This window comes from Suillus subaureus (assembly GCF_016647635.1).
Source record: "Suillus subaureus strain MN1 chromosome Unknown BJ212scaffold_27, whole genome shotgun sequence".
In the NCBI taxonomy this organism is placed as follows: Eukaryota; Fungi; Basidiomycota; class Agaricomycetes; order Boletales; family Suillaceae; genus Suillus; species Suillus subaureus.
The window spans coordinates 171,689-199,024 of record NW_024538583.1 but is presented as its reverse complement, the minus strand read 5'-3'; the positions used below and the strand labels follow the sequence as shown (position 1 = coordinate 199,024).

Here is a 27,336-nt window from a genome sequence, read left to right as displayed (position 1 = left end):
CGGTCCCAAGAAGAATATGAGCGCACACAGTAAACTCATACACACTGGAAACATTGAACAGGGCAATCATCCAAGGAGATTTCAGCACAAGGTGCTTATGAGCATTCACACCACGATCGGGAATAATGCTAGCAGAAGAACAAGAGAAATACGAGAGCAAAATCAGAGAGAAAGAAAGCAATGAAGGGAAAGAGACAGAAAGACAATAGAGAAGAAAACGACAATGGAAGAGAAGAAGAAGACGAGGACAAAGAACCAACAGAAGAATCAGAAGATGAAGATGAAGATGAAGAAGCAGAGACAGAAGATAGAAGATCAGAGAATGGAAGATAGAAGGCGGTGTCGAGGGCGGCACCGATTGTTTTTAGGGGGGTGCATGGACTAGGGGTCCCAAAGCATGAACCAGAGACCTAGCTCTGCGGAGATCTCCAGAGCTTAGTCAGACATGTAGACAACCAAGTCGGTTCTTGTAGTAGCACATCATCATCACGCTTATCAGAGTCCTTGGTTCATCACTTCGGCACTACTACAGTGTGCTCAACTGCAACAGGGAAAATTACTCGACAGAATTCTCCCGAGATTACGATTCGTAGGTAGTCATGTTCATTCTTCTGTGCCAACACCCAACTCAAGGGCATCAAGGTTGGCATCGGCGTCTAGTGCGAGTGCTCCTTCAAAAGAATCCTTGTTGGAGCCGGTCTTTCTGTGAGACTTGGGGCCCTTGGTTTCTTTAGTTTGAATGTTAGCGGGTGGTCGAAGTGATGCTGGGTGATTTTCATAAGATATCAAAAGATGAACTTCACATGGCACGCACCATGAATAACGGGCTGTAAATTGTATAGACGATATAAATGAAGGACTGCTTGTTCCTTGTCTTTTGCCTCGATCATCAAATCTGTGCTAACGTAAACTCCATAGTTCCATGTTAGAAGTGTTCTAACACACCCATATCATCTGGTAGGGCTTCTGGTAGCCTCTGACATCTACCTGCATGCGCTCTGCGTTCCATGACGGTGACGGCGCCTTCACGAGGTTCGCTTAAGTGCTGCTTAGGCTTGATGCCACGCCTGGCGAAAATAATGTTGGTACGTGCAATAATCTCCCGGGGAGTGAGATCAGGAGATGGATTGAGCGTGTCGTGATGGTGGTCGAAAATAAGTGGGATGTCCAACTTCTCGCATATCGGCAGTAGATCTGCAGCATTGTAACAAAGCTGAGGGGACAGAAGGGATTAGCGAATAAAGCATCATCCACAATGAAGTAAGGCTGACCTCATCATTTTCTAAAACTAAGCGATCCCTGACCGCCTTGGGAAGGTCTTCCTCGACTGTCTTGCGAATCCTGGCGAGCGCTGCCTCTTTGTCACCGTAGACTCCTCCTCCGTGAATGATTATGACGCCATCAGGTCCAATACCCATGAGGCTGAGCATCTGCGCATGGTACTCAAGCTCGCGGATGCTGGCTTTGACCACTGAATCCCTAGGAGAGCCCAACTGAGTAAATTGACCCGGATGAGCCGTGAGCCGGTGACCATATTTGTTTGCCAGGGCGCCGACCTCAGCTAGAACTGGGGCACAGTAGTCTAGGGAATATCCATAAAGCTCGTGGGATGCAAATGGGAACATTTCGGATGATCTGGGGACAAGGATTCAGTGTTTTACATTGCTGTAACAAGAATGGATGCACAGTCTCATAAAGCGTATGTTCTGAGTGTATGGGCAGTGAGTAGCTACAGGCATGTTAAGACATTGGAGCATACGTTTTCTTCATTCCACTCGATAATCTTGAGCATATCCTCGACATTTCGTCGACCAAGGTCCTTCACCCACTCTATGCCGTTCTTTTTGATGGTATCAATGCTGGTGTGTTTAAGTAAATACTAAAGAACAGATTACATACGCTTACCGACAGGTCCGCGAGCAGAATACCGCCTTATCTGCAGGTTTCTTGTTGCGTAAAATGGTGTTCAAGCAAGCATACCCTGGAAAATATGAGAAGTATCCAATCTTATAAGCCAATTCACCTACCTAGACGCCCATGAAACGTGGTCTCCTTTCTCTCAACCTCTGGAATGACATATACAGGCTCTGCTTGAGGAGCACGCTTACGTTTCTTCTTTGGGGGCTGGTCATCAAAAGACTCTGCATCATCATCTGTCAGAGGAGCTTTTCGGTTCTTTGTTCCCGTTCCCTTAAACTGTCTCTTTGCCTTGAGCAATGGAAAATCTTCATCAGAGTCAGGGAAAGCCGCTGCTTTTACGTCTCTCTTACGCTCCGTTTTCTTGTTGTTTAGGAGGACACTCTTATGACGAGATTTTGGAATCTTCATTTTGTGCTCTTCCTCTTCCTCCAGGGGGTTTGAGTCCAATTCATCGCCCTGTTTCGTTGCAGATGTCATCATCTTTGTTACCTTCTCAGCTCTGGGCCTAGGAGTCCGTCGAGGCTGTAGCTCTCTAGCGGCTACTTCCATGGTCTCAAGATAAGCTGGGAGGACGGATGAATATGCCAGAGTTTGTGTGAGATGACGGAATGTCGATGGTAGAGAAGAAGCAGCACGGATTATCCTGAACCGAGAAACAATGGCTTTTGAAGAGTGAGTAAATAGAGCCAGTACGACTGCACACCCGGCCCTGCTAGTGGTTCGGTTCAGAATCTTGCTTGACAGGATATGTGAAGCTCAGTTTAATCCCTGTGTTAAGGCGGAAATAAATAATGATAGTACTTCCTTCGACTATTGTTGCAGGTGAGAGAGCAAAGTTTGCGTGCATTAATGTGGAACCCTGTCTCAATTGTGTGCTCGTCATGATCATAGGGGAACACTGCTGACTCACTTGAAGCCAGGTGACGTGACGTTTCGTGACTAGTTGACTTATTGAAGCGACGAAATAACTGCGAGTATTCATAACTCTCAAAAGATAAATGGGATAAGTACTAGTGTAAAGGCAGAATGATACATAGTTGCATAAAAAACACTCGAGAATGAATCATCCGCTTGCTTCCATCTCAGCGAGAGCTGCTTCATTGAGTGCCTCTGCCTCCGCCATGATTTTCTCCTCCAGTACAGCAACCCTGGATTCTGCATCCCGACGCTCGCGATCAAGCTCTGCGTACCGCTCCTGCAACAGCCGCTCTCTCCGTGATAGGGCGTCTACCTCCTCACTTAGCGCCTCCAATCTCCGTGGTCCGGCTGCAGCCTCGTTGATGCTGAGCCGAGCGAAGCTCTCATAGTCCACTTTCGTTTGCACGAGCTCATCAAAGGCTTCAGTAACACGTTTGGAAAGAACTTTTGAACGTGCTTGATATCCACCAAGGGTAATGTCGAGCTTCTTCTCGGCCTTGCTGGCTTTGCTGGCCTCTTTCGACATCTCTCCACGGCATTCCTGGAGCACTGTGTTATAACCGGTTATCCTGGCTTCCGCGGATAGGCTGCTGGGTTCTACCCATGTTCTCGAGGCGGTATCGAAAGCAAGCTGCTGACGGATACTTGCCCAAGACGCACTCTCATCAATCTCTTCGCTGCTCGACAGCGTTGACAGTCCCTCCTTGACCTGGGCTTCATTAGCATCGGGAAAGCCTATTGATGAGGCGAGTTCAAGATGGATCTGGGCCTTAGCAGCAGCGAGGTCATCATCTGGCGGTATCTGATAGGTTGATGGCGTGCCACCAGGAATATTCGTGCCAGGGAGAGGATGCACTATCGAGTCGTGCAACAGGAGATCCGCAATCTCCGAATTGAGTAGTCTTCTGACCTCCGCCATGTCGTCATCTTCTTCCCCAACATTCAAGTCCCCCTTCAGCTGCTCCACGTCGACCCGTGCAGGACGAGGCAGACCACGGGCAACAACCTGCGTTCGTCTTGCCAAAGCTTTTCTCTCCTCCTCCTCGCGCATCCGTTTCAAGCGTGCATCCCGTTCAGCGGCATCCTCCTCTGACATCAGACCCGTGGTGCCATCATCTTCATCTTCATCTTCGGGAACCAAAAGTTCGAAATTGTTTTCAGGCTTGGGAAGACTCATGAATCCGGCCTTCAAAGCACGCTTGGCAGAGTCGGCACGCAGCCGGAGATCACGTGGTGTCTCACCAACTGGCATGCCCGTAGCGGGATTGATGCTGAGGGTATCACGCATAGGCGTCCGCAGTGGGGTTGCGCCCCACGATGCACCATCTCGCGGCGTTGCAGAAACATCACCTGGACCGCCATGCATAGGAGTTGCGAGAGGATTTGGGGTAAAAGCAACTTGATGCCGCGGAGTTGCGCTTTCGAAACCAGTTCCTCCCCCTGGCCCAACATGAAGGGGGGTGTTCTCATCTCCCAACAAAGGTGTCTGTGCCATGGTCATGTTCCGTAAATTGCGTGCTTCCAACATAACATTATCCTCTATGATATAGTTCAGTTGCCGCGATGAAGTGAGTACTAAAGAATACTCACGTTGGGGTGCAGTACGAGGTGTTCGTGCCATCTTTGCGGCCTCTAGTCCCTCGTAGTCACTCAAGAGTTTTGCAGTTGCCACGCTTCCACCACCAACCAATGCCTTGGCATTCTCCCCTGTCTGCCCGATCTTGACGATGTCTTCTAGCTCCGCCTCCCCAACCTGAGCGTTCGGTAACACAAGCTTCCGTCGCCGACCGATGCTCTCCGCCTCTTTCAACTTCTGTATCTGTGCATCACGAGCAGCGATAAATTTTGTTTGGTGACCATCGTTCTCGCCCTTAGCCTCTGCTCCGCGACGTTGGCGCTTCCTTCGCTCAGCTTCTTCTTCATCAGGTTTGCGTTTGTTTTCCAGACGGCGAAGAGATTGGCCGACTGGAGCAGAGGTAATGCGTGCCTGTTCTTCTGACGTGTCGTAAAAGCCTGCCGCTGGCTTCTTTTCAAAGGGAATGTCAGCATTGTAGTCCATACCCTTATTTTTCGTTTTATGTCGCATACTAAAACATATTACATGAGGAGGGCCATAGCGCAAAGTAAATAGATCGACGCACATGATTCCAGCAGCCTTCAGCTCACGCTTTTTCTGTAAAACTGCAAGTCGTCTTGCTTCTTCGAGCTGACGTTCACGAGCCTTCCGTTTAGCTTTCTTGCCCTGTGTATTTGCGAGACGAGCACGGGCTTCGGACAACATTTCCTTCTCTATATGTAGAATCAGCAAAAACTCACTCCCGAGCAGAAGAAAACGCACCATCCTCGTCCATGTCAATAGGATCAGGACGCGCAGGCTTAGTTTCAGGGTCAGGGTCAATCTCTCCTGGTCGCAGGCGCCTGATGTCGTCTGCACTCGGCGCCGACTCTCCCGCTGGTCCCGTCAGCCCCAACTCCTCGTTCTCCTTCGCCTCAGCCTCATCCAACAACTTCTGATATCGCTCAAGACATTGCGTAGCCGTACGGCCCACTGCGGGAGCTATTGTCCGCCATTGTGTAGGCATGATTTTTGCGAGATGCATCAACTTTTCATCCTCGGTCTGGGTAGTACATTACAGATTTTAGCACCAAAACAGGGGGCTGCGATACACACCTTTGACCATTCCGTCTTCTTGATAGACGGATCTAGCCACTCGTACCACCGCGCTTTACATTGTTTGGGTGTCTTCCGGACCAGCAACGACGATATACGCGCCCTAGTAATGTTCAGTACCAGAGCGGGGCAGCTCACAATGAATAGACAACTCACCATTGATTCTTCCCGTACTTGGCTATCGCAGCCTTGAGAACTTCGTCCTCCGTGTTCTGGATGAGTGTGTCAGATTCGGATTCCGGCGATACTCGAACTGAAGTTGTAATGTACCTTCCAAACACCTAGTTAATTTACAAGGTTACAATTAACATGCGTCAAAAAGGCTGGATAGAGTTACTTGCCTCCTTTGATGATAATTCGAACCATGGCTGGTGGTGGACGGGTACTTCTGTACAAGTGTTCACTGTTTACTCAGGAATTAACAATCGGTAGTGTGATTCCTTTTGCAGTAGCTTAGTAAGCTTCACAACTCGGGAGGCAAAAATCAAGCGTTGAGACTTGGGAGGCCTAGGCACTGCGTCAGACGATAACAGCAAAGCGGGTCAGGCGATGAGCAGTGGGAAAATTCAAACCACGTCATGCATGCTTCCTATGACCTTTAAACTGAATAGATACAAATATTGTGGGAAAGACTAAACTATCACAGGCACGACGACACCTTCCAAGTTCCAACCTGAATTGAAGGTACATGACAATCAAACGAACCATCCAGACCAAGAGTCTTCGAGCAACACCTTTGCTATACTCCTCTTCTCTGGGGGCAACTGCAGCATTTCAGCTCAAGTAACAGCTTCCTACCTTCACCTTCCAGTGTCTCCATAGAATCCGCCAAGGTAACGCCTCGTGTGATGAGATTTGGGTGCTTGAATGATTCTGGCGCACTGTTAGCAGGTGGCCTGTACGTGGCAACATATTTCGTACGACTTACCGTCAGATTCAAAAAATAGGATTCTGAAAAGCACCTTGGGTGGATAATAATGAGCTGAGTACGATGTGCAGCTTTTGTGTATTCTTGGTGTTCCGGATCGAATCCATCGCATTGGTCTTCATGTTCTACATATATCCGTGATGCTGCGACATCAGTTCCATACAGCCGGTTCCCAAGCTTACCATAAAACCCAGATTCCAAATATCTGTGCTGTATGTCCAAGGCGCACCAGGTGTGACTTCTGGGGCATGGTATCCATCGGGCCGTGTAAAGTGTGCAAGAGAGTACGAAACATCCCTGAAGATATACGGTACGGTCGACGAGGACCTCCTGGGTTGAAAGCTCTCTGCTTCATCGCTGACGACCATCTGCGATAGACTTGAGTGATCAAGCTAGGCACAAACAAACTCGGGCCCAACCAGTATGTTGCCGCGTGTGATATCTTTCGAATCGAGCAAGGGATACTCACAATCGATGTCGTATCATTAGACTTCCAGGTGCAGATGACGGATACTCAGAATAGTCTAAGCCAGACAAAAGATACATGAGCGTCCACCTGAGAAGATCGGATGGATATCGTTTAGAATAATAAGACGACGTTGAAGCAACTAGACAGATTCCCGCATGGGTTTGTAGATGAGGCATTTATGGTTCCCGTGCGGGCCTTTCAAGCCTTAGACGAATCGACAGCGGTTCACGCAAATACAGCCCAAGTTCATTTTTGCGATGGGCTCGACATCTGCAGTCAATGTGAAGCAGATACGCCATGGGCATGTTTATTGGTGCAGACTTTCAGCGTTAAGTAGCGAGTAGATTGTCTAAGTCGTCTGGGAACAATACAATGTGAGAGCCCCTTGCTTGAGGACGACTGGCACATACCGATAAACATCCTTGGCAAGGTACACTGTTGAATTTCCACCATACCCTAGGTCTCACGAATCACATCTTCCAGCTTCAAAGGACAAAGGTGTTTGGAGTCATAATCAGGATTACGTTCTTCCTCAATTGAAATATCAGGAGGCTGCATGTGGAGGGTTTGGATGATATAGAAGTCTGAACCATCGAAATCGATGCCTGCAAGCACCCGACGAGTTTCCGCGTTGAAGGAAGGTTCAATGGGTCTCTTCACTGTACACTGTTTGACCAGTGGTAAGGACAAGCTAGGAAGAACCTCGCTGATGACTCGGACACCCAACACACGGCATCGTGAATCGAGACAGCACCTAGCATCGACCGCCACGTTGAATGAACGAGCCTACGACGTCAAGAGTATACGAACGTGGACCTATCCCAAGGCCTTGTAGTCTAGAGGTACGATACTTGCTTTGGGTGATTCACAATTGCAAGTGGCCTGGGTTCGATTCCCAGCAAGGCCCGTCTGTTTTTTCTTTTGCTCAGTTCTCAACATATCAATATTGCAAGCCTGGAGACTTTAAAAATTATTTCAAGTATGTACGTAGGTCTGGTGGCTTAAATTTTTTAAAGGTCACGATGATGGAGATGGTACTATACGGGCTCTGGTCGAATGCTTTAAAGATGCAGCAAGGAAGGTGAACATCAAATTATGCAAATGTCTAGAAGCTATTCAAATAATCGCGCTACGATAATCACCTTCGAGACCGAAGTTCCGCAGCGCTCAGCCCCTGGCGTCAGTATGTACCGAAAAAGAAGAATTGCAGCAAGTTGTTGACTACATGGACTCCCATCATCTAAACTTTCGATGAATGTTCTGCGTCATGCTGTGTTGCTTTGTTCTATCTCTTGTTTCTTTCCTCACCGTGTCACATGCTATTTTGCTGTCCTGTATGTGCATCAGTTGGTATTGGGCAAATTGTCAAAGTTTTATCGAACGTCAACTGAGCCTGCACCACGTTTATCTGATCGCATGTCCAGCCTTGCAATCGCAGCGCAGCCTACCCGGGAGGTCCACCGTAAGGACTCCCTGAGTACATTATCGACACTTGAGGCTTCAGATAAGAACGGCAGCGTTGTTTTTGGTCTCTTTCTGGCCTTCACGAAATCGATGACCTGCGGAGAGCAAAAGACCTGGTGAGCAACGCGTGTAGCATTACCGCTCCGAAGCGACCAATTCTAATTGCGCGAACATAGTAATAATATCACCATGCAATAGCTTATACCCATCGTGTACTGCCGCCCGAACGGGATTGCTGCACGTATTTTGCTCTCTATCTGTCCAGACTGCTGGTGGTTCTGCCAGTGTGTAGGGTCAGTGTTGTGGTATGTCGCTGTGACGGCGGTTTCTGTATCATATTCACAATTTTCCTGCAGCTGACCGAAGGGGAGTTTTTGTAGACAATACAATGAATTGCAGTTGCATATGTATGCAGTGAAACCAGTTAGAGTGATTCTTACATTGAAGTTTCTTACAGAGCAGCAAGCTTTTGGCCCCTCAATGACCGGCTGTGCTTAGAATCGATGCAATAGCTGCCAGGAATGTGACAACTTTCCTGATGAACAGCCTACATTCAAAGAAGGTGCCGTGATGATGATTTCAACGCTCATTTTGGTTTAATACTAATTGAGACTCGGTGCCGTGCTCTTGCGCCGACACAGGGGGGAATGGAGTGACGCCAGTAGTGATCCCCGTTGTTTGAAACGAGTAGGATGGAGCGAAAGAGGCGGCGCTGCTACCCACTCATTTCCCCAAGATCGAACCAAAGCAATGATATTCAATACAACGGGAGCGGACACAACAAAACGCAGTACATCTATGTACTATTTGGCAACACTTTCGAACACCCCTTGCAGGCAAGGTGGTGCCTAGTAGCGACAACTAACCGATCAGCGGCTGGAGATCAGACACCCGGACAAATTGCCACTGCTGGCGGGTACTTTCTATGTCGTAATTCTCGAGTTTCACCTGGCGAACGTTATGAGCAACAGGCTTTGAAAAAAGAAAAAAGATCCACCAACTTACTTCAGTGTGCTTTGAGCCCGGAATGGATAGCATCAGGTTCTCGTTCCCAAGAGTGTAGCGAATGCTGTACATCCGAGTCATTAGATCAAAACAAAGCGAAAGGTCGCTGAGCACCGCGTCGGGTTCTCACCTATAATAATCGTCCGGGCGTCCAACAAGATCGACGACAAACGCCTGCCTCGTGTAAACGACCAGTTCATCCGAATCCTGCCCGCGTCCGCGTCAACGAGAAAGAAAATGAAAGTGAATGCCAATCCAACATACCTCGCTCGCAGTAGCGAAGAATCCATTGCCATTGTTGCCGTCATTGTTGGACTGAATACTGATGGTCTTGTTGGCAGACCCTGGCGGGTTCTGTCTCTTGATCACCCACTAGGATGCGCGATGTATGTGAGAGCCGATCACAGAGTGGATGAGAACGCGTATAGATACCTGTTGAGCCACGGTGCCATTGTTGGCGTAGCCTTGGATCTGGTTGCCTTCGGCGGTGCTGTTGCCCCTCAGATCGAGCATGAGGCCTCTGCCGACGTTTCTGATGGTATACACTCCGTCGCTCGGAAAAGGCATTGTATGAGATGTAGCAAGTGGGATGATTTGACAATGAGACGAGGAACTGATGAAGGAAAGGTCAGAGAACGCTGTGCTTTTATACCGAGCATCTCTGGCTGTTTTCGACAATTGAAATGAAGTTCACGGTGGATCCACCCTGGTCTACCGCGGGGAAGCGGTAGGGGTCAGGGGTAGAAGTACGCAAGTCAGAGTTCGAAGGTCTGGTCCATTCAAAATGTCGTTGTCGATAGATGACTTCCCGCAGCGTTTAGAACGTTATGTTCTAGCCCCCCCTCTGGATTCTAGAACGATAAGCCAGTCCCAAAAAATAAAACATGAGTCGGCAAGAAGTCGAATCACGCACTTTCAGCTTGAACATTGAACGTTTGAACTCACGATTATGACATTAAGTGCCTAGGACGTTACATACTCAGAAACTCGTGGTATCTGATCGGGCATCGCGATTTAAACAACGCCGACGGTCCTGTTTTATTTTGACGATTGGCCTAGCGTTCTGAAGTACCTAAGCTACTAGGACGTTATGACATACCCAGAAATTCGTGGTATCTGATTGAACATCACAATTCAAACAATCCCGACGGTCCCGTGTTGCTTTTGGCCTAGCATTTTGCAAATGGCTGTTAAATGGTAGGGACACTCCCACCTACAGATTGGATAGTATTAGGGATTGTAAGCATAGGCACGGATAAGCATAAACCGTAAACTCCCAGGTGTGAGCGTCCCTAGTAACTGCTAAACCTTGTAACTTGGGCTCTAGACCGTCTCCCATGTGAATGTTTAACCGACACTGTGGTGACAAAATCGAGGCCAAATGATCCACATTCATGAGAGTTAATATTACATCCAGTTTCGAATCCAAGAAATAAATCTAAAGTAGTCACGCAATCCGGTTGTAGATCTTGATCATGGGCTACAACATAATCACGGAGTTTGAAAGGCTGTTTAGGCATGTTTTGAACACCAGTTTGCCCAAAATCAAACAGGATCGTCATCGGCATTGTTTGAATTGCGATGTCACGAGTTTCTTGGTATGCCACAACGTCCTAGGTACTTAACGTCTGAGTGAGAATTGACAGCTGAAAAGAGGTAGATATAGGGCGATAGAAGTTGAAGAAGTTTCAAGCACTGCGAATTATCGATGTGCTTCGAGCTCTTTAGTCAAATGAGACTTTTCGTACCACACAAGATCGAGATCGAGGTCGTGAATTGTTTAGACTTGAATGCACGAATTATTCGTTTTGGTTGGGACGAAATTGCATAAAGTTTTAAAACTCCGCGCTTCCCCTGCCAGGTCGGTTTTTAGGGGGGTTGCCGAGATCGACCAGTCTGCCTATGGCAGAAATCACACCATCTCAAAAAACGCACGTAGCAGAATATTTGGTAACGAGTCTCCTGCGTAACTACTCTAAGCTTATTTCTTGAATTCAAAACCAGATGGGCCAATTCACCTCATTATGGCCATCCTCTCGTAAATGCAGACCCTTGATTTGGCTACCTTTCCGTCAGTTAAATCTTCGCATAGGAGACGTTCTAGAGCCCAAGCCAAAAATAAAACAGGACCGTCATCGGCGTTGTTTGGGTTGCGATGTCCGATCAGACACCACAAATTTCTAGGTATGTCACAACGCCCTAGTAGTTAGGTACTTCAGAACGCTAGGCCAATCGTCAAAATAAAACAGGACCGTCGGCGTTGTTTAAATCGCGATGTCCGATCAGATACCACGAGTTTCTGAGTATGTAACGTCCTAGGCACTTAATGTCATAATCGTGAGTTCAAACGTTCAATGTTCAAGCTGAAAGTGCGTGATTCGACTTCTTGCCGACTCATGTTTTATTTTTTGGGACTGGCTTATCGTTCTAGAATCCAGAGGGGGGGCTAGAACATAACGTTCTAAACGCTGCGGGAAGTCATCTATCGACAACGACATTTTAGAACCTTCGAACTCTGACTTGCGTACTTCTACCCCTGACCCCTACCGCTTCCCCGCGGTAGACCAGGGTGGATCCACCGTGAACTTCATTTCAATTGTCGAAAACAGCCAGAGATGCTCAGTATAAAAGCACAGCGTTCTCTGACCTTTCCTTCATCAGTTCCTCGTCTCATTGTCAAATCGTCCCACTTGCTACATCTCATACAATGCCTTTTCCGAGCGACGGAGTGTATACCATCAGAAACGTCGGCAGAGGCCTCATGCTCGATCTGAGGGGCAACAGCACCGCCGAAGGCAACCAGATCCAAGGCTACGCCAACAATGGCACCGTGGCTCAACAGGTATCTATACGCGTTCTCACCCACTCTGTGATCGGTTCTCACATACATCGCGCATCCTAGTGGGTGATCAAGAGACAGAACCCGCCAGGGTCCTGCCAACAAGACCATCAGTATTCAGTCCAACAATGACGGCAACAATGGCAATGGATTCTTCGCTACTGCGAGCGAGGTATGTTGGATTGGCATTCACTTTCATTTTCTTTCTCGTTGACGCGGACGCGGGCAGGATTCGGATGAACTGGTCGTTTACACGAGGCAGGCGTTTGTCGTCGATCTTGTTGGACGCCCGGACGATTATTATAGGTGAGAACCCGACGCGGTGCTCAGCGACCTTTCGCTTTGTTTTGATCTAATGACTCGGATGTACAGCATTCGCTACACTCTCGGGAACGAGAACCTGATGCTATCCATTCCGGGCTCAAAGCACAATGAAGTAAGTTGGTGGATCTTTTTCTTTTTCTTTTTTCAAAGCCTGTTGCTCATAACGTTCGCCAGGTGAAACTCGAGAATTACGACATAGAAAGTACCCGCCAGCAGTGGCAATTTGTCCGGGTGTCTGATCTCCAGCCGCTGATCGGTTAGTTGTCGCTACTAGGCAGCACCTTGCCTGCAAGGGGTGTTCAAGATTGAGCTATCGAAAGTGTCGCTAAATAGTACATAGATGTACTGCGTTTTGTTATGTCCGCTCCCGTTGTATTGAATGTCATTGCTTTGGTTCGACTAGATCTCTTAGGGAAATGAGTGGGTAGCAGCGCCACCTCTTTTGCTCCATCCCACCCATTGAAACCAACACTGACAGGGATTATCACTTTGACTCCCTGCTTAGAACATTCACAATCTTCCCCTTCGAGACTTTGACAGCGCAAGAGCGCTGCACCGAGTTCCCAATTGATATTATTCAAAAACGAGCGTCGAAATCATCATCACCTCTTTGAATGCGCGTTGTTGACACAAGTTACATTGGTTCTCCAGGCAAGCACAGCCGGTCCCTGAGGTCTGAGGGGCAACAAGCTCGCTGCTCTGTAAGAAAGTTCAATGTGAGAATCACTACAACTGGTTTCACTGCATATATATGACTACAATTCATTATATTATCTATGATATGTTTGACAAGTACACTACAAACAGATCGATTTGTATCTACCGGAGTGATCAAATACTACCATCGGGGTCCGTCGGCAGCCATACTACAATGAAACATCAACGGGACCCGATATTCGTACATACAGTGTACTGACCAGTGGCAGCCTAAAATAGCGTGCTGCGACCCTGGTAGCACGTCTATGGGCAAGCTCTTAAAAAGTAGCCGCAAGCTCACGTGGCCAAGGTAGGCTAACTGACATGTTCTTGACTCGAAGTCCGTTCGACGGTCAGATGTTAGGTGTTGTCTGCAAGGCGTAGCCCAGGGCGTCATCATTGAAGGGGAGGAGCGATGTCTTCTGTGCGTAGTCGTTGCTATAACTTGAATGACTGCCAACAATATGCCAAAAGCAGCTTTTACTTACGAGCGCATCAACAAGTAGAATTTCCCCTGCAGCAGCTTGTACCACGGGTAAAAGATAGCCGAGCCACGAGCAAGAAGTGTGCAACATGAGGAATCGATGGAAGATACGCTGGCGTGTCCGTTCGTTTGTTGTAGCATGCCGAGCCAAACGAAGTACGATGATCCTGGGCACAACCGTGCATCACGGGAAGTACATTCGGCAATGTCACTAAAAGGTCACTAACTCACCACGAGGGAATGCAATATATTGCCAATCAAGAACATGGCCCAATGGCTGAGGTCATAGCATTCTTCGCCGCGAGGTCCAGTTTCCGTGCTATCTGTTACGCAATCGAGACAGCAAGGATAAACCGGCGTCTGCATCCAGAACTCCACGGCGAGAACCCAGCAATTGTGGGAGAGTGATCATGGCATAGTGATAGGAGAACAACGACCAGCTTTCCAACCTTGTCAAATACAAATAACCCCACTGAAGCAAGAGTTGGCTTTCCCCTAGGACGGGGTCGGTTGAGTCTTACTGTTTCAGCTGGCCTATAGAAACAGGTTAGTAGAATGACGTCGCTGTCAACACGTCTCCTGTGAGGTTGTTTGTGAATGAAGGAGAACGTGCCATCGACATAAGACATGGAGACAAAGAACTCATCCGAGGAAGCTTTGGGAATGGTGACGCGGAATACACGACTTCTAGTATATATTAAAATAGTACATCAAGTTAGGAGCAATGCGGAAATCGGGATATAGAGATGAAAATGTCAAATAACAAAGACAATACATGCGCTGAAGTCCAAGGGATAGAAAGGCTGAAGGCATACAATACTAATTAACCACAAATACCGTTGTCTATGATCATCCCGCAGCGCTTGCACTTGACCCTCCGGTCAAGAAGGCAAAGGCCAATGCCCAATGGGAACCAAACTATTGCAGCCAAAATGCCTAAAGAAAGGCACGAGTCAACTGCTTGCCCGTTAGGATGTGATTATCCCTACCTAGAATGCCGAACTTGGTTTCATTAACATGTTGCCCTTCCTGCAAACATATCATTTCTGGGTGGTCTGGGGGAAGTAGCGAGACGATGCGCTCGCCAGTCAAGGGATTCTGATAATGGTAGACTGTGGGTTGTTGCATCAGGGGCGTAGTACGAGCGTGAACAGCCATCACGGTGTTGGGAGGTATTAAAGGCAGCTGCACTTGCTGGCTCACAGTCTTGTCAGTGATCAAAGGTGGCTGTTGCTGTTCATCTGAAATCATGGTAAACCACTAATCATCCAGGATAATATGAATAAGACAGACTTGAGCTAGCCTGACCTGCGACGCAGTCGTAGGAAGGTGGGTCATCTGCATTGCTATGCTTGATCACCTGAGGGTCCATTAACACCAGAGCCATCGAGTTTACATATGTTCGACAGGGACTCACCATGTTTGACTGAGGATCGATGATCATTGATAAGTTCTGCTACGTGGCTTTTGTATGGGGTTCGAAAGCTGCGCACTGCGGCACATAAGCGCGGCGCTGCAGAGGCACTGAGTCATAGAGCAGCCGATTAGAATTTGTTTTCCGTTGTTTGTCTTGATCATCGCATCTATTATAAGAACACGCTGTTCCATTAAAAAGTCGAGACTCTGGACTCGGCAACGTATAGAGTGAGCTGCATCATCATTAATATTGAGAAATATATTCTTGGAAAGTATTAACTGACCTTCAGGAGTGAGGAAAGTCGTCCATCTCGACTGTATAGTTTTACCAGAATTTATTCTCACGGGTCACCCCTTGTCTAAGATACCGTGGGAATCGGCGAATTTTTATCTACAAGCAACAAATCCAAGTGACTGTATCTTGTGCTTCACAGCTTCACCCAACTGCTGCTTCGATTAAAGATGGAAAGTGCAGGACCATCGACCCACCATATCGTCCCCGATGTTACATCGGACTCAATGACTTCCAGAGACTAGTTCGCACATTTGCGCATATCTTCTCAAGGAAATTCTAATATCTAATTTTTGATTCCCTTCTTCCAGTTATGCGGATTCATACGCGCATTTTGGTTTGTTGATCCATCTGGTCGAGTTATTATTACTCTGACATATCCTGACAGGTATCCACGAGGAAATGCTTAAGGATACTGTCCGGACAGGATCCTATCGTGCTGCGATCATAAACAATGGTCACCTCTTCAAGGGTAAAACAGTCCTAGATGTTGGTTGCGGAACTGGCATCTTGAGTATGTTCGCTGCAAAAGCAGGTGCTTCACACGTAGTTGGTGTAAGTGCCACATCCATATCTCGCTCGTATCATCTCCTGCATGCCTTTGAAGATCGACATGTCGAATATTATCGATCAAGCTCAAAAGATTATAGAAGCAAACGGCTTCAAAGACAGTATGTCTCACTGTATGCTCCTGATACCGTCTTTAGTAACAATGCATTAGCAATTACCCTTGTTAAGGGAAAACTTGAGGAAGCCGAGCTTCCTATCGATCAATTCGACATCATCATTTCAGAGTGGATGGGTTATTTCCTTCTCTACGAATCTATGTTAGACACCGTCTTGCTCGCAAGAGACAAATATCTCAAGCCGAAAGGATTGATATTCCCCGACACCGCAAAATTACTTTTTGCTGCCATTGAAGATCAGGACTACAAAGAGGAGAAGATCAACTGTACGTATATCTGTGTTATATGCGCGCCTGGCTAAGAACAGTATTTGTAGTCTGGGATAATGTGTATGGCTTCGACTACTCGTGTATCAAAGACATCGCGCTCCGCGAACCTTTGGTGGATACCGTTGAGCTCAAAGCGGTCGTTACTGATCCCTATGTTATCAAAGTTTGTCGCCATCAAGTTATTTGATAATACTTGACTAACACTATGCAGGAAATCAATCTCTTGACAGCAACAAAGGAGGACCTGACTTTCACAGCACCTTTCAGCCTTGTTGCTACACGCGATGACTGTGAGTATAATCGTGTTAGGTGTAATTGCAACTTTCATACGCGCTACTATAGATGTACATGCATTCCTCGCTTGGTTCGACATCGTCTTCGATTGCACACATAAGAAAGTCAAGTTTTCAACTGGCCCTCATGCGCAATACACGCACTGGAAGTACGTCAGCAACCCAAATTTCTGTTCCTCAGGTATTTATTTCTTCAAAACAGGCAAACAGTGTTCTATACCCCCTCGACAATCACTATCAAAAAAGGGCAGGAAATTACTGGCGAAATCTCTTGCGCACCGAACAAGCGGAACAACCGCGATCTTGACATTGCCATTTCGTATGCAGTTGGTGGCGAGGAAGAGGAGACAACAGTGGATTACAAAATGTGCGTGATTTTACATTCTTGCCGCATCTCTTTTCTCCCCCAGTCCGATTCGTGGCGATAATGACCGTACGCTGACCGATGATAGGTCTTGATCGACAAACAATTCACCGACAATGGCTTTCCACGCTTCGCCGCGCTGTCATATACATTCCCCATATACCATTATTTACCTGCAACCTGACATCTGGATTGGACAACAACAGGTATTAGCTTGGATACACTGACATTGCAGCCCATCTGGCTTAGTTCTTGTGTTATACATCTGCATCAAACTTACTGTTGTTTGTTGCATCATTAGAGTACACCATCTCATTTACCGGTTGGTTGACCATGTGCGAGTTATGCCGGTCACCCAAACAATCGCCTTCCTTGAGTTTACAGATTCCGTGACAGCGCCAATAAGTATCAATTCGTTCCTCAACAAACGCGCACGATTTGAGGAACTCAAATGGCTGGCTAATTCAATTCTCGTGTTGTCTTCGTCTACAGTCGCCCCCGCGTTCCATGATGTGCAAACCAGAAATCACCCCTTGATTTACAACGTCTTGGGTGAGAGTTGGGCTCGGGTAGATCGTGAATTTGTGATATACGGCTGATGTTCATGAGTCTTCGTGACCAACCCGCGTACGTTGCTCAACAACTTTGTTGTAATGTATCGTAAATCCAACCCTCAAGCTCTCTGTTGAACGTTTCCGGTTCCTCCAAGTGAATCCAGTGTCCTCCTTGGAACTCTACCATCTTGAGACCTCCCGTCGCGTATTTCTTCATAGATGATACGGCGTAATCATACACGCATACGTGGTCTTTCCTTGCGACCGCGAAGAACGCGGGTTTCTTGATAAACTGATTTTCTTCTGGTATCTCTGTCACCGCAGCCAACTAAGATCAGACAATGCAATATCGAGCAGTGTGCTGGATATCGCGTCTCACCTTCCATGATGCGGGAATTGACACCACCGAGCGTGCACCGGTACCAGTTCAGGGCACTCGTTAACCCATCCTTCCTCAGTGACTCTAACAAGCGTGAGTGGTGCTACATTTTATGGACACAGTCAATTCTGACAAGCCTGACAGAGGAATAAGAAACACCTCGTCTGTGAGATAACTAGCTCTCTTTGTCGTCTTTCCATTTTCGATAAAGGCCTGTATCTCCCCGGGTTGATTCATCAGAGTCAGCCAACTGTCTGGGTCATCCGGATAAAGCACGGAAATCAATGATTCCAGCTTTGCGTCTTATGAATAACAAGAGATTAAAACGTTGGCTAAACACTCACGTTCTTCTCGATGGTTTGGGGAGCGCTTTCTTGTTCGAAAAACTTCCAGTACCCCAGTAGCGGCCGACCGAATTCTTTAATATTCATCTCCAAGATAACATCAATGGGAGGGAAGGGACCGTACGGTTGGTATGTGACGACAACCCACGCGAAACCCAAGAAACGGTCAGAGTGTTTCATTGACAGGAGGGAGATCATGCGTGCGCCCCTGATGACGATTCTGAATTTAGCTAGTACGCGTCTAGTTATATCTCACCAGTCATGCCCAACGGCTATGGCTTTTTGGACTTTCTCGGCATCAAGAATGTCAAGCAAGTCTTGCGCGATGGCGGTGTGCAGAAAGAGAGACATATCGGTAGGTTTAGACGTGCCGCCGTATCCGAGCATGTCGGGCGCTACTACTCCGAATCCCCTCTCAGAGAAGTAGTTGATCTGATGATACCAATCGTATGAAATCGAGGGAAAGCCATGAATAAAGAGTAGAGTGGGCTTGTCGTCCACAGCTGGCAAGGACAGATAGTGGTAAGTCAATCCTCTGGAGGTGACGATATCTTTGTACTTTGAGACAAGGCTCTCGTTCATGGTGGTATGAACACAAGCTGTAGGAATGGGCTGTGTTTCGTAGATTCTGTTTTAAAATGCATGCATAAGTAACTAAATGATTTGAGAGATTTATTCTAAAATGAGAAATCAGCAGTGCGCTCGAACCGGGGTCATGACTCATGTAATGGAGAAGCTGGGCGGTATGAATTAATCAGCCTAACTCGTGTGAGAGCAGATGATGCATAAACTCCATGTTGGGCATTGTCTCGTCATAATCTAGCGGATTGATAAAACGAACTCGTCTCTGCCACGTGAAGTGCCAAGTACAAAGGAAGGCTGTGAAAGGAAGATGGTCACTGGAGTAGACAGAGTCATCTAACTGGCGTGTTCTGCATTTGTCAGTAGCTATCATTAAGGTATGCCCCCTCTTCTGGCATATTATTCAGTCTGTTCATCAGCGAAGCGCTAGAGTGCGTCTCTCCTTTCGGTAGGGAGTATGTGGGGTGGGTATGTGCAGATCTGCTCAAATATACGGTAGTGTTTTCTGTATAAATATGACAACGCACCAAATTTATGTGGGACTTCCGATGGCCTATCTTATTAATGAATCGAAGGAGGTGCGGGCCGGCTTTCGAGGACATGGCGTCGGATCGAACTGTATTGGGAAAAATGTGTCATTCGCGTCAGTACTGAACTTGAAGACAGTCGAAGAGGAAGGAGTGGTGCAATAAGTTTCCCATCGCGAGCGCCAGGGAGGGTATGAACGACACCGACTACCCGACTACGGGCCGCGTATCTGCCGATACCAACAAGAGGAATTACGTGCAACGCACCTCAGGCGTAAATCTTTGGATGACACTTGCCCCTGCATTGAATATCTAGACTCGTGTAGCAAACGTAGCAGAATCTTCCGGAACAAGATACTTTCATGAAGATACTAAGCAACGTTTGCAACAAAACATCGAATATCATAGAAGACAAATAAGGAGTTGAATTTCATAGGTTGGACTGCGCAGAATGGCAAGCCTCAACGTATGGTCGCACATGCAAGGTCCTCAATCGGATGCAATGGATCAAACGATATGGTGAGTCGGGCACAAGTAATGCCAACGAAGGCGGGGAAAATCCTTTGGACACTTGCTATTGACTGCCACCAGACATCTGCTCGACGACCAGTACTCGATATTCATTTCTCGTGGGAAAGGAAGGACTTCTGTCATTTTCTCTGCGACTTGAGGCCTTCATGTACTATGTAACCGCTTCTCTCCAGGTCAGCCCTACAACGACAGGAGACAACAACTGATGATCCGGTGCAGAAGGTCTAACACAAGCTGTGGTTGCCAGTCAATTATGCCAACGGAAACAAAAAAAGACTCCGAACTCCGACCAATTACAAGGTTACCCAATTTGGAACTGCTTATTGTGCTTCGTCCTCCTTCGTCCGAGTCCCCTTGAAGAACAATGAGGATGTGGAGGACGTGCTGGGACAATGATGATGTGGTTCTCAAAAGGATAAAGAATAGATTGCTCCAGCGCTTCTCTCAGGGCTCTCTTTCTTGCTAATTATTCTATCTTTCTCTCTTCACTGCTGACGACCGCCACTAGTTGGTGACTAGATTTTTATTCGCCGTCGCAGGTCGACTATCATCATCTCAGATGTCCTTCTCTTTTCGCACTCAAAGAGGAATATCTCCTCCGCCAGTTTATGCCCCTCATTCTACAATACAGACTTCGAGTACGACTCTCAGACCTTACCTTCAACTCCCACACATCCTTTCCTTAGCTTGGCTAGGCATATCCAATTCTTTCGCTCATCTTCGTGATATTTAGGCTCCAGTTGTCATCCCAATCTGCTCAAACTGCTGTGGCTAATGCAAAGGGTGACCTCTTGACCGCATGTCAAGCAGCAGAGCAAGCTGCTACAGCTGCGGCTAGTGCTCCGCGGTATATGGCAATTGCCTCAAATCAGTTAATCACGGATACTATCAATGGCACCATGAACGACGCGCGCGCAGCTCTGATTCTCTCATTGACTGTCATGGAAGCAATCATCAACTTCCTTATTGACATCTACCGCTCTACGTTTTTATGTTTCCTCGAACTGATTGTTGGAGGTGGGCTTGCACTTCTCATTGCTGCTGTTCAAGAGGTATGAAAGTTTGCCTTCCGATGAATTTTTGTTAATAGTAGCTCAGATCACTTCTTTCTTGCAAAGTACCCTGACCAGCATCGTGTCAGGTTTGCAGAACGATGCCACTTCGCTCAACTCCGCCATTACAACCATAGTCGACGAGCTTAACAAGGTCAATCCTTTCGGGAACATCAATGCGCCACAATTCAATGTCTCGAGCCTGGACTCTCTGTCCAGTATCACTATTCCAACGGATTTTGAGAATGCGTTGATTCAGCTCAACAATTCACTGCCGACTGTGTCGTCGATCAAGAACTCTATTGAATCTCTGTAAGTATCACATCAAACTGACCATCTGCGTCTACTAATTCCCATCAGCGTCGATACACCTTTCGAGGCCGTGAAGTCTGATATCAATAGCACGTTCCAAGGCCTTGTCTTTGATGTAACGACACTTCCTATCCCTGCTCAGAACTCGGTTTCATTTTGCAACAATTTGGACACGTCCTCAGTTGATGATCTCGGAAATGACCTCCTCACGATTACGAAGATTTGCACCATTATATTGATTATTCTTCTCCTCGCCCTGCTAGCAGGGCACTGTGCCCTCGAGTGGTACAAGTGGCGCTGCTTGCAGTTTCACCTCCGTCGCACTCGTGAGGCATGGGTTTCTGATCCCACCACGGTGTACACCGGCTCCGCTAGCGTCCCTTCTATCACGCTCACTGACCACAATCTCCTCATGCTCCAGGCGGATGCGCAACATCCACTGCTTACTCGCATAGCCAACACCCTCTCAGTTAAACTGCGCATGTCCCCTTCACAACACACTCACCTGCGATGGTTTCTGCACTACATTTTCCATGCGCCTGCACTTGCCTGCTTCTTGATCGGTTTCTTTGGTCTATTATCCGTTCAAGTGCAGCTTCTTGCCGTCGGCCCTTTGGAAGCAAAGTACTCTGCACAAGCGGCTGCGAGTGTGCAGGATCTCTCCAGCACGATCTTCGCGCAGGTGAACAGTTCAATGTACAACCAGTCCTCATCGTACGCTGGCACCATCAATGCACGTGTTGAGACCGCTCAGTCCTCCGTCAACAACGGTCTGTTCGGCTGGGTTAATGGCACCACCACGACACTCAATACAACGCTGAACAACTTCTACACCGATGTTCAGAATATCGTGGCGAGCGTGTTTAATGGCACTGTCCTGGAGGACACTGCGCAGGACTTCGTTCGGTGCATTATCGGCTCGAAGGTCGATGCACTCGAGGAGGCACTCACGTTCCTGAACGAGAACTTGAATGTCGATCTTCCGACTGTCAACGAGACCGTCTTGGTGCTTTCATCGTCCGATGTTAATGAGATCACTCAGCCAATTGCAACCGCCGCGATTGGTGGCGGGCAAAGTGACTCGAGTGGCCTCATCGGAAAACTTGTGGCAACGTATGTTGACTCCCTCAAGCAGGAGCGAATCATGTTTGTCCTGTTCCTGATTCTCTGGGGCGTCGTCGTACTCATGGGTCTTGCTGTTGTTTTATGGCATTCCTACGCGAGAAATTGGGTTGAAGCGTACAAGAAGCGCAAATGGCGCAAGGAGCAACGCGACGATATCGACGATATCATAGCAGCCTTTCCCAATGCACCGCCTATCGTGCACGTCAGCAAGGATGCGGAGAAGGGCGAGAAGACGCCTGATTTAGGTCTTCGTTCGTTTACGCCTCTTCCTGAGCCGCGTTCAGCATTCAGCCTTAATCCATTCAGCCGATCTGCCAATCATCCGCTGAAATCGCTTGAGCCTAGGTTTGAGAAAAGCTGGGATAGCCTTGTCCGCCAGGGAGCTGAGCCGAAAGTTGAGCAGAACCAGCAGCCGTCGACACATTCTCGCACCATCAGCAGGCTGATGCGTTTGATGGGAGAGAGGAAGCAGGATGGTGACAGTGGGGACAGAGAGGACTTTCCAAAGGTGGAAGATGAACAACCCAAATCGCACTGGTTCAAGCCCGTGACAAACCTCTTTGCGAAGAAGGCTGCTCCCTCTGAGGAATTTGTCGTCAATAGGCCGATAGCCCGACCTCCTAGACCTCAATTGACAATTTCGACCGCGCATACTTCCTCGTTCAAGCCGGATGACCTACCACACATTGAGCGATCTCCGACTCGAGAAGAGCCTTCCTCTGCTTGGTCTGTCTCACCGACTCCACCCTCCCTGCCATGGACGAAGAATACAGTTGTTGCTACCAAGAACACAGCGCTTCCTTCTATATCCTTCTCACCACCGCTCCATCCAGAGCAGCGCAGGAAAGCCAGCGTGCCTACTGACATTGAGCCATTCGACGAATATGGCTTCACTCCTCCGCAGGCCAAGGAACCAAGCCCGCTCGCCATGCCGCTCCATCACGCCTTCGAGCGGGTGCCCCCACAGCATGCAACTGTCCCATTGACGCTCTACCCGTCACAAGTGCAAGCTGCGCTCCTCGCTGCTAAGAACAAGCCAGCAATGGCCCCTCCCCAGCCGGGGCTTGCGCCGTCCTTAAGCCTCCCACAATCCGTCACTCCCGTATCACGGCTTCTCACGACAGCTCACGCTCGGAAGTCTAGCAACACCATAAATCCGTTTGCAACTCCGTTTGACGACGACGCCTGTGCAGTATCTCCGACGCAGATGAAAAGGATAACGAATCCCTTTACTGGCCTTGCATTGTAATCATGCGGACTTGACGCTTTGTTCTATATGTTGTACGCTACGCATCACGGATACTGTTAATACCTATCATTGTGCATTAATGTTGTGCTCTTCCTCTCTTTTCATATATTCTTAACTAGTTGTAGCATTTCATCTACTCCCGGTGTCGAGGCGCACACTTCATTTCACATATGTAGCTCTATTCTACTGACTCTGCATTGTTATCCGCTGGAACTCGGACTACGCTGAATCAAGTGACATTCGATCATATTGAGGGTAGTGAGGGGAATTGTGCTGATTGTGGCCTTCGAGCGTAGGTTCCTCAAGTGGAAGTCTTGACATCGTGTTCCAAGAAACTAGCTTACCGTGTGGAGGACATGTAACAGTCGTATTACAGCAGTGGTGTGTTTGCAAAGGGACAAGAGGTGACCAGTAGATAGAGTTACTATAGCACGCAAAGTCGTCCTCCAAAGTTCGTGCCGAAAGCTGGTGGAAACTTTCTCACCTTTGATGACGATAGCGACGGCGACGACGATCTGCCAAAATAGTTGTTTCGAGTGCTTGCTGTAAACATTCGATAGATTGAATTCCATCCCACTGACACTCACAGATCAGAATACAACATAATACATGGTAGCGGTCGACGAATAACAATTAAATTATACTATGTCCTGAGTGAGGTGTTCAGACACAATTGTATTAACTCTTGGATCGATGTCTCCAAGGACTTTAAGCGTCTCATGCTGTTCAGTTGATATTAGCCTGCACCATCGTAGTCAAAAATGAGCAGTACGTACCCACAAACGCTTCGAAACCTCCCTTCCTTCCGCGCTGAGAGCATAATCGCTCTCTTCGGCAACTTCGCAGCTCGACAGGTAGTGACCGTGCCGCTCCCTCTCACCTGGCTCGATTCCTGCATGGACAAGTGTCCGACTGCCCATCTCAGTCGTGCGTGCCAATAGCCCTTTGTAAGTGCTCACGGCAAACTTGAGGATAGGATTCGATTCGATTTCTCGCGAAAGACGGGAGTGACAAAAGCCGGGATTGACCGCCGAAACAGCGACCAAGGTTGGTGTGGGAAGTCGAGAAGACAACTCACGGATGAACATCACTTCGAGGACTGCGCATGATGGTGTGGTGAGCATAATAATGCGTGTACTCCATTACTCACGCTTGGATAGGGGGTAGCGATTCATCATTACGCTGCTGCATGTTATTACTGCTGCAGAAAAAGACGCTAATGAAACTTGCCTATAGGTACAATACGCCTCATCATTGATTGTTTCGATGATACTAGGCCATTTATCTGCCCCTTTTAGTCTGTTGGCTATATAATGAACCTCGCTAGACACAATAACGAGTCTCGAGGCACGTTCAGGAGTCCCCATCTTGATGAGGTGAGGCAACATCAATATGCTCAACAGAGCGGTCGACAGGTAATTCACTTGAAATCTATAAAAATTCTCAAGGCAAAACAACAGTGGTAAGGCAAGGTGCTCACGTAGTTTCATAGCCATCTGGAGTTTTCGCATACTTCGTCGTCGACATGCCAGCGTTGGCGATAAGAACATTGGCTGTGCAGCCCTTTGCTTCAAAATTGTCCACGAAAGAGCGCACCGAATCGAATGAGCTTAGCTCAAGAGGCCAGGATTCGATACCAGTCATGCCAGACCGAGTCTCCACGTCTATACAAGTCATGAATTCCCCTGATAACCTCCAGAGGGTTCATGCATACCTGCTTTTGTTAGTTCGCACTTGCCTTCATCTCTGCTGGTGATCAACAGGTTCCTAGGCTTCAGCTGAGCTAAATGCACAGCAGCTTCATTTCCAAGCCCGACATTGGTACCGACTACGACCAGCGACTGGTCGCTGACGTCCGCAGTGGAGATCGGGAGCTCTGTCCATTGCTCGCGAAGAAACCCGACAACGGTGAGCTTGCCCATAAGTTATGCCCTAGCCTGCTGGGAGTATGGTGGGTGTTTGGTGAGAGTTCGATTTCTCGCGTTTTCCCGGGGTATCAATACAAAGTCAATTATTAATAGTGCTGCTCAATTCTTCGAAGCGAAGAGTTCATGATAGCCTGTAGTTATCAGAAGTTCGGATCTTTCTCGGTACGACTCCGAGCACACATTAATGTCCGGACACACAATGAAAAGACCCCAGACTCCGTTCAACATCTTCGCTTCAGCTTAATTGAATATTTGTCGTTGCCGTCACCGAGCAGTCTCAAGATATCCTTAGCATGCTTCTCTCACCCAACATTGTCGGTTCGATCTTGTCCTCGTCACGTCTTCGACATGTTAACTTCTTGCACTTTTAGTGTATTCGCTCTTTGTAACAAATGCAGACTTGTTAACATATATAAAACATTCAACTCTCCGAGCAGATTGGGATGTGAGCTGGGAATGCACTTGTGTCCGTCGACAGCTTCCGCATGACTCCAATACCGTCACACTGGGTGATACATCTACCCTCTGCGAGTGAGTGCAGTATCTCCTGCTCTGTCATAAACAGATTCATAGTTCCTCGGCGAGGATAATAGTAGAACCACTGGCGACGTGCACATCAGCAGATGCGCGGCTGAACTGTTGTCGTACTGCCGGCGCCGGCTCATGCGCAGCTATAGTGGCATTTATGTTAACAGAGTTCAAATACTGACAGGAAATACTATTACCTGTGACCCGACGACGACGAATAGAAACATTACGGGCGGCACCGCCTCGCTGGGGATGCACCGCTGCTGAACTTGGAGTGCTGCAATAACCTTCAAAGTATGTGAAAAGCTCAGCAACCAGCGCCCCGAATAACCATACCATCCTGCACACTTGTTAATACCCTTTGACCAGATACTAGAAGAGTACCGGAGCCGTGTCTGTGGCCGCGGTATACTATACACAGTCATATCACTGCACTCGTGACTAGCAAGTTTGACGACTCACTTGTTCCGCTCCACCCCGCCGATGTTCCTGTCTCACATTTCCATACTCTCGATGGCGCACTGTGTGGATGATGATAGCCTGGGCGTCACTCAAATTTTAGTCTACTCAACCTACAACAAGACACTCTGACCAATTTTACGGTCATGAGCAGGTTTACTGTGTGCCCTTCATTACCCATCTTTTCACTTGTCCAGAGTTCCCCCCTTCTTCTAACTCGTGACAAGTAAAGCTCCCTCATTTTGTCGCATATGTACTTCGCGCACCAAACTCCATCCTTCCGTAACTTTCGCCGCTCAAGGCGCGCTTTATTTTACGGAAGTCGGACACGCGCCCTTGTACAAGACTATCCATCATATAATTGTACTAGCTAGACACCTATGTGAACAAATACGATCTGCTGTTCTAGTGGAATATTATTGCGCCGCAATTTCTTCACAGCTTTGTTCAACGCCATCGCAGCGCGCGTGCAATCCAATCTCCCAGAACCATCCACCAGGTTACCGTAAAAAGCAGATGCAACCTCCTGCACAACCTCGTCGTCGACAGACCATATGGAACCAATCACACTGCGAAATCCAGAAAATTTCATTGCCGCAGCGAGATGGATAGACTCGTCAGGACTCTTTTCATCGCCCACGGTGGTGTGGCAAGCCTATAAGAATGCGAACTCCAGATCCTGCCAGTTCGATCGGATGATGTCCTTGATCATCAACGGCCCGTCGCGC

At 47.9% G+C, this 27,336-nt stretch overlaps 12 protein-coding genes and 1 non-coding gene across 13 annotated transcripts; 5 read left to right on the top strand and 8 right to left on the bottom strand.

The window, feature by feature from the left end:
* Window positions 1-785: 785 nt before the first annotated feature.
* On the bottom strand, window positions 786-2,328 carry BJ212DRAFT_1276979 (UV-endonuclease UvdE-domain-containing protein; the record flags this gene model as incomplete). The annotated part of the gene is made up of 7 exons (XM_041331321.1): window positions 786-895; window positions 946-1,213; window positions 1,272-1,635; window positions 1,687-1,706; window positions 1,760-1,859; window positions 1,906-1,981; window positions 2,028-2,328. 7 exons carry the CDS (start codon window positions 2,326-2,328, stop codon window positions 786-788), a joined length of 1,239 nt encoding a protein of 412 aa, XP_041190396.1.
* Window positions 2,329-2,726: 398 nt separating this feature from the next.
* On the bottom strand, window positions 2,727-6,132 carry BJ212DRAFT_471888 (pre-mRNA splicing factor component-domain-containing protein). The gene is made up of 8 exons (XM_041343284.1): window positions 5,851-6,132; window positions 5,780-5,790; window positions 5,666-5,721; window positions 5,510-5,612; window positions 5,177-5,456; window positions 4,980-5,127; window positions 4,429-4,925; window positions 2,727-4,377 (listed from the first exon to the last, which is right to left on the bottom strand). The coding sequence occupies exons 1-8, from the start codon at window positions 5,873-5,875 to the stop codon at window positions 2,984-2,986; spliced, it is 2,514 nt and encodes an 837-aa protein (XP_041190395.1). The 5' UTR covers window positions 5,876-6,132; the 3' UTR covers window positions 2,727-2,983.
* Window positions 6,133-7,731: 1,599 nt separating this feature from the next.
* On the top strand, window positions 7,732-7,813 carry BJ212DRAFT_t92. Its single transcript has one exon. It is a non-coding gene; the product is annotated as a tRNA-Pro (tRNA).
* A 334-nt stretch (window positions 7,814-8,147) lies between these two features.
* On the top strand, window positions 8,148-8,995 carry BJ212DRAFT_1371461 (uncharacterized protein). Its single transcript, XM_041336293.1, has 4 exons — window positions 8,148-8,486; window positions 8,547-8,675; window positions 8,727-8,777; window positions 8,828-8,995. Exons 1-2 carry the CDS (start codon window positions 8,158-8,160, stop codon window positions 8,566-8,568), a joined length of 351 nt encoding a protein of 116 aa, XP_041190394.1. The 5' UTR covers window positions 8,148-8,157; the 3' UTR covers window positions 8,569-8,675; window positions 8,727-8,777; window positions 8,828-8,995.
* A 236-nt stretch (window positions 8,996-9,231) lies between these two features.
* Window positions 9,232-9,942, bottom strand: BJ212DRAFT_1301644 (uncharacterized protein; the record flags this gene model as incomplete). Its single annotated transcript, XM_041333155.1, has 5 exons — window positions 9,232-9,318; window positions 9,376-9,439; window positions 9,506-9,582; window positions 9,640-9,747; window positions 9,808-9,942. The coding sequence occupies 5 exons, from the start codon at window positions 9,940-9,942 to the stop codon at window positions 9,232-9,234; spliced, it is 471 nt and encodes a 156-aa protein (XP_041190393.1).
* Window positions 9,943-11,612: 1,670 nt separating this feature from the next.
* Window positions 11,613-12,994, top strand: BJ212DRAFT_1371457 (uncharacterized protein). Its single transcript, XM_041336292.1, is given in 7 exon segments — window positions 11,613-12,217; window positions 12,278-12,306; window positions 12,329-12,386; window positions 12,444-12,520; window positions 12,587-12,650; window positions 12,713-12,837; window positions 12,852-12,994. The coding sequence occupies 6 exon segments, from the start codon at window positions 12,083-12,085 to the stop codon at window positions 12,797-12,799; spliced, it is 450 nt and encodes a 149-aa protein (XP_041190392.1). The 5' UTR covers window positions 11,613-12,082; the 3' UTR covers window positions 12,800-12,837; window positions 12,852-12,994.
* Window positions 12,995-13,958: 964 nt separating this feature from the next.
* BJ212DRAFT_471745 (uncharacterized protein) lies at window positions 13,959-14,500 on the bottom strand. The gene has a single exon (XM_041343283.1). It carries the CDS (start codon window positions 14,345-14,347, stop codon window positions 14,045-14,047), a length of 303 nt encoding a protein of 100 aa, XP_041190391.1. The 5' UTR covers window positions 14,348-14,500; the 3' UTR covers window positions 13,959-14,044.
* BJ212DRAFT_1371450 (uncharacterized protein) lies at window positions 14,380-15,269 on the bottom strand. The gene is made up of 4 exons (XM_041336291.1): window positions 15,136-15,269; window positions 15,012-15,078; window positions 14,708-14,959; window positions 14,380-14,654 (listed from the first exon to the last, which is right to left on the bottom strand). Exons 1-4 carry the CDS (start codon window positions 15,160-15,162, stop codon window positions 14,542-14,544), a joined length of 459 nt encoding a protein of 152 aa, XP_041190390.1. The 5' UTR covers window positions 15,163-15,269; the 3' UTR covers window positions 14,380-14,541.
* Window positions 15,270-15,472: 203 nt separating this feature from the next.
* Window positions 15,473-17,465, top strand: BJ212DRAFT_1371447 (S-adenosyl-L-methionine-dependent methyltransferase). Its single transcript, XM_041336290.1, has 10 exons — window positions 15,473-15,670; window positions 15,738-15,763; window positions 15,815-15,981; window positions 16,034-16,097; window positions 16,148-16,378; window positions 16,429-16,544; window positions 16,593-16,671; window positions 16,724-16,823; window positions 16,877-17,041; window positions 17,245-17,465. The coding sequence occupies exons 1-10, from the start codon at window positions 15,597-15,599 to the stop codon at window positions 17,249-17,251; spliced, it is 1,029 nt and encodes a 342-aa protein (XP_041190389.1). The 5' UTR covers window positions 15,473-15,596; the 3' UTR covers window positions 17,252-17,465.
* BJ212DRAFT_1371438 (Alpha/Beta hydrolase protein) lies at window positions 17,466-18,995 on the bottom strand. The gene is made up of 5 exons (XM_041336289.1): window positions 18,572-18,995; window positions 18,316-18,523; window positions 18,131-18,265; window positions 17,972-18,074; window positions 17,466-17,904 (listed from the first exon to the last, which is right to left on the bottom strand). The coding sequence occupies exons 1-5, from the start codon at window positions 18,895-18,897 to the stop codon at window positions 17,675-17,677; spliced, it is 1,002 nt and encodes a 333-aa protein (XP_041190388.1). The 5' UTR covers window positions 18,898-18,995; the 3' UTR covers window positions 17,466-17,674.
* A 1,278-nt stretch (window positions 18,996-20,273) lies between these two features.
* BJ212DRAFT_1371429 (uncharacterized protein) lies at window positions 20,274-23,693 on the top strand (the record flags this gene model as incomplete). The annotated part of the gene is made up of 4 exons (XM_041336288.1): window positions 20,274-20,559; window positions 20,651-21,007; window positions 21,054-21,319; window positions 21,368-23,693. The coding sequence occupies exons 1-4, from the start codon at window positions 20,515-20,517 to the stop codon at window positions 23,691-23,693; spliced, it is 2,994 nt and encodes a 997-aa protein (XP_041190387.1). The 5' UTR covers window positions 20,274-20,514.
* A 592-nt stretch (window positions 23,694-24,285) lies between these two features.
* BJ212DRAFT_1371421 (uncharacterized protein) lies at window positions 24,286-25,430 on the bottom strand. The gene is given in 6 exon segments (XM_041336287.1): window positions 24,286-24,415; window positions 24,470-24,792; window positions 24,844-24,878; window positions 24,915-24,917; window positions 24,930-25,124; window positions 25,174-25,430. 6 exon segments carry the CDS (start codon window positions 25,368-25,370, stop codon window positions 24,332-24,334), a joined length of 837 nt encoding a protein of 278 aa, XP_041190386.1. The 5' UTR covers window positions 25,371-25,430; the 3' UTR covers window positions 24,286-24,331.
* Window positions 25,431-26,139: 709 nt separating this feature from the next.
* Window positions 26,140-27,200, bottom strand: BJ212DRAFT_1301637 (uncharacterized protein; the record flags this gene model as incomplete). The annotated part of the gene is made up of 5 exons (XM_041333154.1): window positions 26,140-26,292; window positions 26,347-26,544; window positions 26,612-26,670; window positions 26,875-26,943; window positions 26,987-27,200. 5 exons carry the CDS (start codon window positions 27,198-27,200, stop codon window positions 26,140-26,142), a joined length of 693 nt encoding a protein of 230 aa, XP_041190385.1.
* Window positions 27,201-27,336: the final 136 nt, after the last annotated feature.